We start from the raw sequence: 13629 nt of genomic DNA on the forward strand, positions 1-13629 counted from the left end.
TTCGGTTCGGATTTGTTTCGGATTAATTCGGATTCAAATAAATTCGGCTGGATTCGGTTCGATTCGGTTCGGAAATTTGGAATTTCGGTAAGTGTTAGGTGGGATTAGACTAGTATTATGTACTGTATATTAGGTGTAACCCATAGCAGATTGATATAACCTAATATACTGTACAATACTAGTGTAATCCATGGCCATCCGAATCTACCGAATAAATCCGAAGTAATTCGGATTTATTCGGTAGATTCGGCACTATTTTAATTCGGAAATTCGGTTCGATACGAATCTCCGAATTTGCAGAATTTTCCGAATTTCCGAATCGAACCGAACCGAATCGTACATGTCTAATATAAACTAGAGGATAGCTAGTATCATTCCCTTTAAGCTGAAGGATATATTATTACATTCCTATTACATTCCCTTTAAGCTAGAGGAAATATGTTACATTCCTTTTAAAATGGAGGGTAGTTACATTTCCTTTAAACTATACGATACATGGTTACACTACTTTTATAATGAAGAACAGATAGATATTCTCTTAATAAACTAGATTAGAAGAAAGATGGTGAAAACGTCTTTAGACTGGATAGATGGTTACACTCTGTTTATATTGAAAGATGTTTACACTCAGTATATACTGTAGCATAGATTGTAAAATGATCTGCCCTGCTAATGCCGACCTTGTTACAAGTGGCAGTGTGCAAAACAATTATTGGCCATTAAACTACAGCTACTGCATTACAATTGAAGTATTATTTCCATTGATATTACAACACTAGACTTCCCAGGGAGAAGAAAAAACAAAACAATACGCTTTACATTTTCTGAAAGATTGCATGACCAGAATTCACGCTGAATACTACACTGCTCAGGCAGACGCCACACCTTGTCTGCGTAGCACATCGTAGCTAGGGGCTTGTTTGCAATGCTTTAATTGTTCTGTATGGCTTTGCCAAACCGTGGCCTGATATGGTGTATTCATTTATGTTATGCTGTTCGTTTATTTAACCCCTTCAATGCCACAGAAGGTTGCAAAGCATTCATAGCAATGCATCGCTGCCCCACTCTGGATATTTTCTTTTCATGTTTTTTTTCCTAAGATCTTTAATCTGCTGAGATATAAAACCATAATACTTTTTGTCTTTTTTTTTTTTTTTAAATTTATGAACCATTGAAGTAGAATCCATGTTTTGTGAATGAGTTGACACTTGTTTTAGTGCGCTGAAAGGCAAATTGCAAATCTCATTCTAAGTTGTGAACTATCCAGAGTACAGAGTAACTGTAGGTTAAAAATCACATTGTCTGAGACAGACAGAATGTCTTGTATAACCGCTCACAGTGTATCCTCAGCTAATTCAACCCAGTTTAGCAAATCAGCTAATCTCTCCATGAGTTGTAATAAAACATACATACAAAATAAATATACCTTTTTAGTATCCCTCTTAATTAAGTGGATTTTTGTCCATCCGCAATTCTTTGATGATTGATCACAGTTAAAGGGACCGGTGCCTGCAACAGAGCCATCTTCATGGCTAAGGCATAAGAGGACATTCAAATGTGGATATTCCAAATGTAAGGCCTGTGAACATGTACAGGTGGATACCACTTTCAGGTCATCTGTCACTGGGGACATTTTCAATATTGCATCATGTTTGAACTGTCGTGCGACATATTGTATTTACTTACTCTGGTGCTCTATCTGTAACCTGCAGTATGTAGGGTTGACCACCAGAGAGTTAAGGTCTCGCATTCGCAAACACTTATCAACAATTAGTGTAGGCAAAATCAGTACCCCCCTGGTAGACCACTTTGTTAAAAAACACAAAAATTGTGACTCTCTGAGATGGTCAATCATAGAGAAAGTGAAGCCACAAAAGAGAGGGAGGAGACAAATTTCAAATATTATCTCGACAAGAAATGTACTGGATATTCAGACTTCAGACAAAGATACCGCTTGGTCTGAACTCTGAATATGACTTTATCAACTATTGGTGTTGAATCTCCACTCCTAAGTATATATATGTATGTGTATAGGTATGAATTAGGATATATACATTTGAATTTATATTGGTAGCCTGTCTAGAGTAGGGTGACCTTTTTCTGATACATATATACCCATACATATAAAATAAGTGTATTGCCAGTGAAATAAATGGTTGCACAGATATATGCTCTCCCTTAGGATAATCCTCTAAGTGTCTAGTTTTCTATACGGTTAGCTCCCATATTTAAGACATCAGCCATACCGGGCTATGGTTTATTCTTATTTTTATTTCAATTCAATCCCTGCCTTGTCATCATTATGATAGACAAGTAGAATGAATAATAACTTTTATGTTAATAAACCTAAAGTGATTTCAGGAAGTATAAATAGAGTAAATACCATAGATTATCATCATGTTTGAGGAGTGTATTTATTTTCTAGAATCTATACTAGATTTAGTTGATTCAGATTTAAGAAAAACAACAATTATAACAAGTGTCTATAACTCTATCCCAATGGCAAGTAAAAGGTCTAGCTTCTAATCGTATTTATTTGAACTAGTGTTAGACTCCAAAATAATTATATCATGTTTCCCCTGTACCTTTAAATTTAAACTTTAGGTAATTTTTCCCAATCAATCAGGGCCCAGTGAGGGCTTTTTAAACTTAAGTATGTATGAATGATTTTAAGGACTATGAATACGGCCAAGGCTGTAACATGTTAGTCTCTTTTTTGTAAGGGGAACTTGTCCCTCCATCTTTTAAGAAATCAAATAAAAGTTTAAGATTTTATAACTTTTTTACTGGCAGCTTTCTTTTTTTGTTCAGATTTTTTTATATGCCATTAATTATGTAAATTGTAGATTTTTAGTAGCATTAGTCAGCAGGACTATCCACAAAAGTGCTCTAAAAGACTTAAAGGGACATTCGAGTCAAAATAAACTTTCATGATTCAGATAGAGCAGCAGTTTTAAGACACTTTCCAATTTACTTACATTATCAAATTCTGCACAGTCTTTTTATATTCAAAGCTTTGTGAGGAAAAAGAACCTACTGAGCATGTGCACAAGCTTACAGGATATATGTATACTAGTCTGTGATTGGCTGATGTCTGTCACATGATACAGGGGGCTGTAAAATGGGAGAAAAAAATATTTGTCATAAAAAAATCTACTGCTTATTTGAAATTCAGAATAGGGGGCTGATTTATTAAAGTGCGAACGGACATGATACGATGTAGTGTATCATGTCCGCCGTACATCGATAAATGCTGACTGCATACACTGTCAGCATTTATCATTGCACCAGCAGTTCTTGTGAACTGCTTGTGCAATGCCGCCCCCTGCAGATTCGCGGCCAATCAGCCGCTAGCAGGGGGTGTCAATCAGCCCGATCGTATATATTTATGGTATATTGTCACAAATAAACACTGCATCACAAAAGATCCACATATATTTTAAATGATTTTAAAGCATTTGCAACTGTAATATTGTTAAAGTGAAGGTAAATTTGACAGCTATTGAAATTGGCCAAGTATTTATTTATAGCACCTTAATCCAGTCGCTAATATATTTTTTATCTTTTAGCTATAGTATTTATAATATTTATGTTTGAAAGTCTGTACCGTCTTGCGGCAGACTCCTCCCTTCCGCTACTTCCTTGTTCTCCTGAGTGTGACATCTTCGGTTCCACCAAAGCGCGTTCACAAAGTTAATTCCAACTACGCATGCGCCAATCGCCGTTGACACATAGTAGTCAATGAATTACTATATTCATTGACTACTATACTGTCAGAGATAAAATATGTTAATAAACTATTAGATTAAAGCGGTACTTCCAATTTACAGTTTGAGGGGTAAAGTGATGCACTTGTCCATATCGGAGTAGCCCGTAATAATAATACGATGACGTATTATGGGATTTTCTAAGTAATCCCAGTATGCATGCGCGAAACAGGAGCGCGCGTGGATTTAGATAATAAGAAATAAATTGAAGAGCATGCGCATAACATTAAGTAGGGGGGGTGACGTGGTGTGACGGCCGCCTAACGGCCAGATTTTCAATTGGCGCAAAGGAAAACGTGATCTAGAAGGGAAAACAATAAAAAATAACGGGATGTTTTTGCGGTCATTAAAAAAGTGAGTTAAAACAGCGATATCTTGATTTACATTACGTTTTAAGAAAATTCATGAATTAAAGTGCTATTGATTTTAAACAAAGAGTTATATTAGACATAGACATGAAGGTAACTTTACCTTCACTTTAACAAAATTTTCATTGCATTACAATCCAGGGACATGTATCTTGAAAAGTCCCTTGCGTTTGTTTTCTGTCATGTGCTGTGTTCAGTTATGGACAGATATAACTAAGCCATCACCCTGATCAAGCAGTCACTGTGTAAAATGTTGCAGGGTCATGGTTTAAATCTTCTATCAATTTTCAGAGCAGAGGACATAAATAATAAAACATACATCACAAAGTTTTATGGGGAAATACATTTTGATTGCGATTCAGTGTGCATCTGAAGTGAAGATTTGTTCCTGACACACAAACTGCCAGTGGTGTCCTGAGGATATGGAAGCACAAAAGACGAACAGAACATTTTCTGAACTGTATCTAACAGAATATCTGCCTTTCATACAACTGCTATGATTCTTAAATCCTTATCACACAGAACATTAAATTACTTTCTTGTAGTCAGCAACAGGAAAAAGGGACCTTTGTCTGACACATGGATGAAAGTTTGAAGTTTTACCGCCCTCACATTCCCAGATCATCAGCTGATTAATCTGCAAGCTCTGTTTTATCGCCATATTCAGACCAGTGGGAGGATAAAACTCTGTCTAAAAAACTGCGCTGCTGTGTGTTATACACAGGAAGCAACTACATTGTTTTAAAATGAAGTGTAGATCAATATTAGTCTAGATAGTTCTTTAAAATCATATTACTCTGAAGAGAGCTGTTTTTATTAAAGGGACACTCAGGTTAAATTAAATTTTCACGATTCAGATACAGCATGTAATTTTAAACAACTTTCCCATTTACTTCCATTAAAAAATGTGCACAGTCTTTTATATTTACACTTTTTCAATCACCAGATCCTACTGAGCATGTGCAAGGTATATGCATTTGTGATTGGCTGATTGCTATCACATGGTACAAGGGGAGTGGAAATATACATAACTGAAATTTGTTATAAAAAAATCTACTACTCATTTGAAGTTCAGACCATGTGCTATTGCATTGTCTTGTTATCTTGCATTTGTTGATTATGCAAATCTAATGTGTTGACTGCTCCTTTAACCATTTAGCTGCCAGACTAGGCTGCAATGCTCTGTGCTCAATATGTATGGTTGCCATATTGCCGCTTTAAAGGAGGACACTTATGAAAAATACATTTGTCAAGGGCTGTTTAAAGGGATACAAAATTGAAATGTGCATGGATGCATTTGAATATGGAATAGACACATTTTTGCAATATACTTGTATTAGCTAAAATGCTTCTAGTAAAAGTTAATACTGGTGTTTTTTTGCGGCATATGTACATATCCAGCGAGGGCCTGTGCACCGGTATTCACACACTGTATCTGCTCAGAGAGCTGGGGATGGTGTGTATTGCTTCTGTGAAGACATCATTTGTGTCATACAAGTCACAGCTGAATCGGTGCAAAGTTGTGGTTTTTTAATACTGGTGCACGGTCCCTCACAGGATATGTGCGTATGCCATAGCAAAACAGTAATATCTATTACTAAAAGCATTTTTGCTAATGGAAGTATAATGCAAAAATGCTTCTATTGTCATATTGAAATGCACATGCACATTTTATTTTTGAGATTTCTATTATTTTAAAGAAATGTTTAAAAAAAGTTCCATTATAAGAACCCTGACATATGTCATTTCCATGTGTCCACTCATCCTTTAAAGAAGCAATACCTATCAATATGAGATATTGCAGTACTTTCTCTCAGCTAAGTGATCAAATTTAATATCAACCCAAACAAAAACTCAGACAGCCTGGCCGGGCAACATAATTAAAGCAGTCAGCGGTAATATTAGGGGCGGGGCTAAGGTAACCGGCGACCCACCGGGCAAATGCCCGGTATGCCCTATGGCCAGTCTGGGCCTGATCAACCTAGAATAAGGGACAATTTTTCTGAGCTTTAAAAGCAGGCATTTTGTTGTTGTTCTAAACAAAATCATTATTAAAGTATACACCACTTACCTGTTGATGATATTGTTTGCTAATTAATACTACACTGTGTCAAATTTGTTTGGTGTGACTGGTCAATTCTTTGTGCAATACGTCAGGTACATTATCTTTGATATATTTTGAGAATAACTAAGCCACTTTTCAGTTGCTTATTGTAGTTATGATTGGGAAGTATGTAGTGGCCATCTTGTAAAAAAAAAAAAAAATTTTTTTTTTCATGGGGCCTGACTGTTAATTCCATGATCATTTTTTCTTTCTGTCAGGCACAAGTAAGCTAAACATGACCATACACCCATGAACCAATTGAGATGAGAATAATATAAGAAATTAAATATTAAAAGGGTGATAGGGTAATAGAAGAAGCACTTCAACGGCTTCAAAATTAGCATATAAGCCAACTAGGTTTAGCTTTCCTCAAAGAATAACAAAAAAACAAAGCAAATTTGATGATAAAAATACATTGGAAAGTTGTTTAAAATTGCATAACCGATTTGAATCATGAAAGTTTAATTTTGACTAGACTGTCCTTTTAAGGAAAGGATGACATTTAAATGAACTGTTATTTATTTCCTTTGGTTTGACTCTGTACATTTTTTTTTTTGATCTACAGAATATTTCTAACAAAACACACAAAATAAGTTAAATGACTTTTCCCAACACGTTGCTTCTTGTTCCATATATAAACCCATACTGATAAATATTCTGTCAGCATTTAAGTGTATAAATATTTTGGGAGGTATTTGTGAGTCATATGTATTGCTACATTGATCCGACTGCATAATTGTGTGTCACTAATGCAAAATTATTCCTTGTGGCTGATTAATTAACCCTTTGGCTGCCAGAAAATGATGCAACCATCAGGGGGTGAATAGGGTGACTCCTGTCAGGGGTCCAGTGGGCCAGGAGGCCCCATGAGGCAAGCACAACTATTATTTAAAAAAAAATAACAGATTGTAACTTCAGTGTGGTAGTTGTGTGGTGGGGCCAGTGTATGTATGATTATTTGACAATGCTGTAGACATTCTATATTTAAAACCATACAGAAATGTTTCCTCCTCAATACATAAATGGTAGGTGCCCTTTTGGCAGATATGATTTTTTTATTTATAAATATTTTAATTACATTCCAGTTTACTGCCCCTTTATGCAAGTACTTTCCAGATGCCAGGAGGCATTTTATCTAAGATTTTTACATCTGCATAAACCGTAGATAAAATACTCTCAGGCTAAGATTGCTCAGTGTTTGAAATGAGACAGGTTAGCTTAACACTGCTCAGTTTACACTACAGCTGACTTAGATTTGAGATACATACAAACAAGCCTAAATCCTGCATTTAACCAGATTTAATAGTATGAGACCTAGTGCCACATCTTATGGTTCCAAGACCATATAGAGTACAGCATTTTCAAAATCCATAATTACAGCTGACAGATGGGAACAATTGTACACTAGATTTGAAGTGGTGCTCTTGGTTGGGGAACATGGGAGGGGGGCAAAAATATGTCAACCTTTCAAAAGTACTTATCTTCATCTACCCATTCTGACAAATCAATAATGTACAATTTTGAATTCACAGAAGTATTTTTGTTTGCACATTTACAAATATGATTCTTTAAAAAGTGATCTCTTAATTTCTGCTATTTTTTTTATCGTGCATGTCACACACTGTTGATTTAGGGGATAGCAATGTGCAGAAGTTTTATCTCTCTGTGAGGGTTTGTGTGTCTGTCTTTCTGCATTTTCTGTGGATGTCTCTGTGAGGGTGTGTATGTATGTCTTTGTGTGTTTTCTGTGGGTGTCTCTCTGTGTGTGTATGTGTGTGTCCTTTTTAGGACATGTTGACCTTACTACTGATTCTTCACATCTTTCTACAGACTTTGAGACTAATGAGACCTTTCTGGAAGTCTCCAATCCACCATTCAATCTTTAAATTATTGTTTAGGCAGTTCAGGGCCCTTCCTTTCAGCCACTACGTGCTGTTATCTTCATATTGTTGGCATCTTCCTTGACAAAAAGATAATCAGAATTCCATATTTTGTCTTGTAAATCTCCTTTTTTGACAAAACTGTAGTCTACCTTATTACTTCTCAGGTCAATGGAAACTAGTGCTGAGTGTCTGTGTGGGTGTCTGTGTCAAAGGATTGTTTGCGTGTCTGCTAGAGTGTCTATATGTGAATCCTTATGTGTGTCTGTGTGTTTCTGTGTTTGTGTGTTACTACCTTTACAACATTTCCAAGTTTGACTACACTTAAGAATAAAGTGCATTTATGTTTTAGCCACTTGTTAAATAATTGCACATGTCAAACAGGGGGGGTCCTGATCAATGGTTAAGTAAGGGGCCCCAAAATTCTAGTGGCGGCCCTGAATGCAGCTTGTGGTCAGATGTATGAACATTCAGGGCGCTAGTGTTCCTGGTAGATTGCTAGCCTCCCAGGCAACTAGCTACACAGATAGACAGCAGTGTCACCTTTATGGGCATTAATTAATGGGGTGTTGTGTCTGTCACTGAACATATTTATTAGTGCTGTGATTCTATTGGAGGAGCATAACTAATATTTAGAGTGTTGTACTGTTTGTTTTGTCAGACTGATTTGATAAATAATCATATGATACACAGCAAAACTCAATCCTACAAAATGTGTGATAGTGTCTTGTATATTCCAAAGAAAATCTGCTAAAGAAACTAACAAGATCATTGTGTTGTATTTTATTGTAATAGTTATGACAAGATGGCATGGAAAGATGTTTTGCTTGGCATGGCTGTTGTGCCATGCAGTGTAGGCTTTCTCTAGGACTAATGACGGATAGCATAGTGTTAGACAATGCTTTTATAGTGCTCCAGTAAACTCCTTTCTAAATCTAAACTTCTTTATATTTTAACACAGGAGCCTCTGACCTGACGGCATTCAGCGACCCTCGAGTTGGCATAGATCGTCAGTTTTCTGGTCTTTCCTCAATTTCTGATCCACGCATGCACTACCCAGGTTTTACATACACTCCAACCCCAGTCACTTCGGGCATTGGAATTGGTATGTCAGCGATGTCCGGTGCTACAAGATATCACACCTACTTACCACCTCCATACCCTGGATCCACTCAGACTCAAGGTAGCCCATTTCAAACCAGTTCCCCATCGTACCATCTCTACTATGGAACATCAGCAGGATCCTACCAGTTTTCCATGATGTCAGGAGGAGACAGGTCACCACCTCGAATACTTCCTCCTTGCACTAATGCTTCCACAGGGTCCACTCTGTTGAACCCTAATCTTCCAAACCAAAGTGATGTAGTAGAGGCAGAAGGAAGTCACAGCAACTCTCCAACCAACATGGGTGCCACTCCTCGGCTGGAGGAAGCAGTATGGCGGCCATATTGAGACCATACACATCTTTTAAAGTCTACAAGTAAATTCACTTCAATATAAAAACATATCAATTGAAGATTATATTGAAAGGTTCCCAGATGGAAACTGTGAATGCTCTTTGTTTAACAATGCTGTGAAATCACATTTGCATTTTTTTCAGCAAGGTCATAAAGGTTACAGGAATCCGCTGTTTTAATATTCATTTTTGACTATGGATGATTAGATGGAACAGCAAAAATCACAAATCATTTTTTTTTCTTTTTTCAAATTAGAAGATGCCCATACGACTTTGTGGCTGGAACTTTGAGCTAAATTATTTGAAAACTTCATAAACTTCCATATTATTGAGAGTGTGATTATTTCCACTGTAACTTAATTTGTAAATTACTCTGAACATTAATTATGTTTGGTCAAAATAATTGATTGCAGCTCCAGAAAACCATTTATTTGTAGATTTTGAAAGCCCAGGCTCATGTCTGACTTCTCCGAAAGACCACCATGTTTGCTGGCACCTTAAAACTGTTGCTTATGTTTCCTTTCTAGCGTGCTGATATATTTTACCTTTTCTATTTTTTTATGCTAAGCAGTAAGTGGGTATTCTAAACTGCTGGTCTCCAGTGACTAATTTCAGTTGCTTTCCTTCCTCATTGATATTTCAGAGAGTTTGTTTTCTTTCTTTTATACAAGGATATTGTTTACATTTCTTAGTTTTGTATTTTTATTTTTTATCTATTTTTTTTTCATTATTGGATTTACAAAAGTACTTACAATACCAGAATAGTAATTGTATGCTCTAATTTAGGGTTTTCATCTTCATTCATCATAGAACTTTAAAAGGGCCATTGTTTTAGAAAATCCCGCCGAAGTACTGGTAGATTAATATGTGCTCAGTGATTTAAACCAACTGCTAAATATATGATGACATTTTGGTTTTATGGGGTCCATGAAGACTAAGGTTAGCATTTATAAAAGCTTGACAAGATTCAATTAACAAAAATATAGAAGAGATATACTGATGCACTATAAGGAGGCAGAGTTTTGCGTTAAAGGGACATTGCACTCAAAAATATTCTATCATGCATATGAAACAACGGTATTACACATGTTAAAAATGTATTTTTGTCTGTAAAAAAAGATTCATAAAAGCTGTTTATATTTACCAAAAATCTATTACTTCATCAGTTCTATACATCCAACTAAGTTTCAGTGGCAACTACCACAGTTTAGTGGAGTAGGACACGTCTCCAGAAACCTGAAAAGACAACACTGCAATCCATTTTGAAAACTGTATTTAAAAATTGTTGAGTATCATGTCCCATTAACGTTGAATATTTACATGTTAAGTTTACAAAATATACAATAAATTGTGAATGCCTCACATACATATGAGAATCCCTGGAAAGTTGCAGTCATCTGTATCCTGCTTTAATGTTACAGCTAAAACAGTTAGATATAAGGCTTAACTTTCCTTTGTTGCTACCATTAAAGGGATATTCTAGTGCAATATTTACATGTTCTAATTCATTACAACATGCAATTCTTGTATAATTTATGCTCCAACTCTATGCATTTAACTCTTTTAACACATAGTTAAAGTCCAACTCGGGAGTCTCAGAGAACGGCTGGCCTTAAGAGGGAAACAGATGGTGAGCCATTAGTCAGTGGAAACCACACAAGCTTGCCAATCACCATATGTATTCCACCCAGAAGCTGCAGCGCTTGCGCCTCTGACAGATTAGAGTGTGAAGTTCTTGCACTGGAATGTCCCTTTAAACTGAAACAGAATCAAGGAAACCAAGAGCTACATCATTTAGTCTAATAGGGGTTAATATTGTTATATCTGCTCTAGGGACATGGAAGCATCATTTAGTACTTGTTTTACAGGTGTAATCATCATGTGAAATATAAAATAGTTGAAATAAAGATGTAGGATTTTTCAGTTTCAAGTGCAGGAGTCTCCTCTCTATTTGCCCTAGTAAATTGTGAATGCACATTTTAATAAAAAAAAGTCTCAAACACTGGATCTGGATAAAGCAGCCATCTTGCTCATAGCACATGTTAAACAGACCTCCGAACTGTCCCTGTTTGAGAGGGACAATCCCTAATTCTGAGCAACTGTCCCTCCGAGACAGCCATATGCCTAATTTGCAGAATTTCTCTTAGCAACACCTACACTCTGAGCAGACACACCCATGACACGCCCACCAACAGGCCAGGCACACCCATTATCCCACCCACTTTCCACCCATGACCCTACCCATCATATCATGGCCCGCCCACAAAAATGGCAACAGCCCCCTTCAACAACCCTACTACTTATCCACAAATGTTGGGAGTTATGGATAAATATGGCAATTACTACTTCTGTTTTGCCTTTACAATTATAATCTATTGCTTTATCTCATTTACACATGTAGCAAATGTTATGGCACTTAATGTACTGAGTTAAACAATTAAAGTTACAACAGCTGATGTGCACATGGGTAAACAGATATGGGCTACTTCTGTAGTTCCCAAATTTCATCTCAATATTAATATCACTCTTATAGAACAAATTTCTAAATATGATTAATTAAAATATTTTATTTTCAACCTTTATTCATTTTAGAATTGAATTGAGATTGTTTGTATTTTTATTATTTGTTTATATTATTTTATACTTTGTAAAGCGGATACATGTTTATTTGGCTTTTTATTTTCAAGTATTCATTATTTAATTCCATCGCTGACGCCCATCACATATCAAATAAGACTGTAAATTTTGTGGCACTATTTTATTTGAAGAATTTCTTGGGTGCAGTGGTAATTACAAATGAATTTATTCTGCTGATATTAATATGTGTCTCAAAATTAAAAAAAAATTAAAAATGTTTATTTAATGTACTTTAAAGTTGTTAAAAAAAATATTGCGGGTCAAGCCTGAAGAGTATTTGAAAGCAGGACTTTAGATCAGTGTTTGATTAAAAAAAAAGGATTTAAAAATAAAATAAAAATTGTTTTAAAAAAATTGCTGCAGGCAGCATGACAGTTGGAATTATTTAACATTGTTTGTTTTCTCATTTTTTTCACAAATATATATATATTTGGCCATTTGTACTTTTCCGAGCAGCAGCACTATTGTAATACAGTAAAAGTATAGGCCTGAACATATCAAACGTTCACACTTGGTTTGTCTTCCCCCCAAAAATAAGAAACTGTATGTTTTGTGATTTATAGAGATGGTAAAGACTTGGAATATATTTTCAATTATTAACTATTCAGATCTATTATTATTTTAAGTTGTTACAAGCAACATACACAATGCATACACTGTAGACCATTTACTTTCAAAACTTGACAATGAATATTATTAATGGGACAATTTAATTGCAATTTTTATATTTTTTAATTAGCTTTTTAGCTGAGAGAACTATGTGGGTCATCTCCTTTTTTCACCAATCTTCACTTTATAGTTAAAAGAGCATGGATAGATGCCAGTTTTGAAAAAGGTATGTAGCAACATAGTTAAATAAAATATTCTAATAATATGCTATTTATTTAATGTAGAACAAAAACAGAAGTAGTACTTCTTGTTACTGAAGAATCTGGCCCGTATCTAATCCTGCAGTTTCACCATGTCACCACCTGTAGCACTGTTTCACAACAGAAATGCAATGTAACAGAAATACTCCAGAGTTTTATCGGCTGATGCACCTCACTCTTAACTTTCTTGGTTCTTGTGCTGACAAACAGTTGTAATACACACATATGCATATAAATTGGCTGTGCAGCAATGCTTAAACCGGAGTCTTAGAAAAACCTAATTAAAACAATATGTTATATAGCAGCAAATAGCCAGTAAATTGTAGGTGTTCTAATAGCTTTTATCAACACAAAACAGATGTTATGTTGACTATTAATACATTGCTGATTTATTTGTGTCTAATTACATTATTACCTAACCTGCAAAAGAGTATTTACAATATTTTTAACTTCATTGCAATTTCATTGTTATGCTATATAAAATGTCTCTATTAAAATGAATTTGGAGAAAAGAGACAAAATGAACAATTTTGTATACAGGTATACCT

At 35.4% G+C, this 13629-nt stretch overlaps 1 protein-coding gene across 1 annotated transcript in view; it reads left to right on the top strand.

Moving 5' to 3' along the window:
• Positions 1-12568, top strand: part of RUNX1 (RUNX family transcription factor 1) — a 115963-nt gene extending 103395 nt beyond the window's left edge. The window contains exon 6 of the mRNA XM_053705950.1: positions 9081-12568. Coding sequence (XP_053561925.1) covers positions 9081-9571 — 491 coding nt within the window. The 3' untranslated portion in view covers positions 9572-12568. The remainder of the gene's footprint in view (positions 1-9080) is intronic.
• The last annotated feature ends 1061 nt before the right edge of the window (positions 12569-13629 follow it).

The sequence above is a fragment of the Bombina bombina genome, chromosome 3 (genome assembly GCF_027579735.1).
Source record: "Bombina bombina isolate aBomBom1 chromosome 3, aBomBom1.pri, whole genome shotgun sequence".
NCBI classification, from domain to species: domain Eukaryota; kingdom Metazoa; phylum Chordata; class Amphibia; order Anura; family Bombinatoridae; genus Bombina; species Bombina bombina.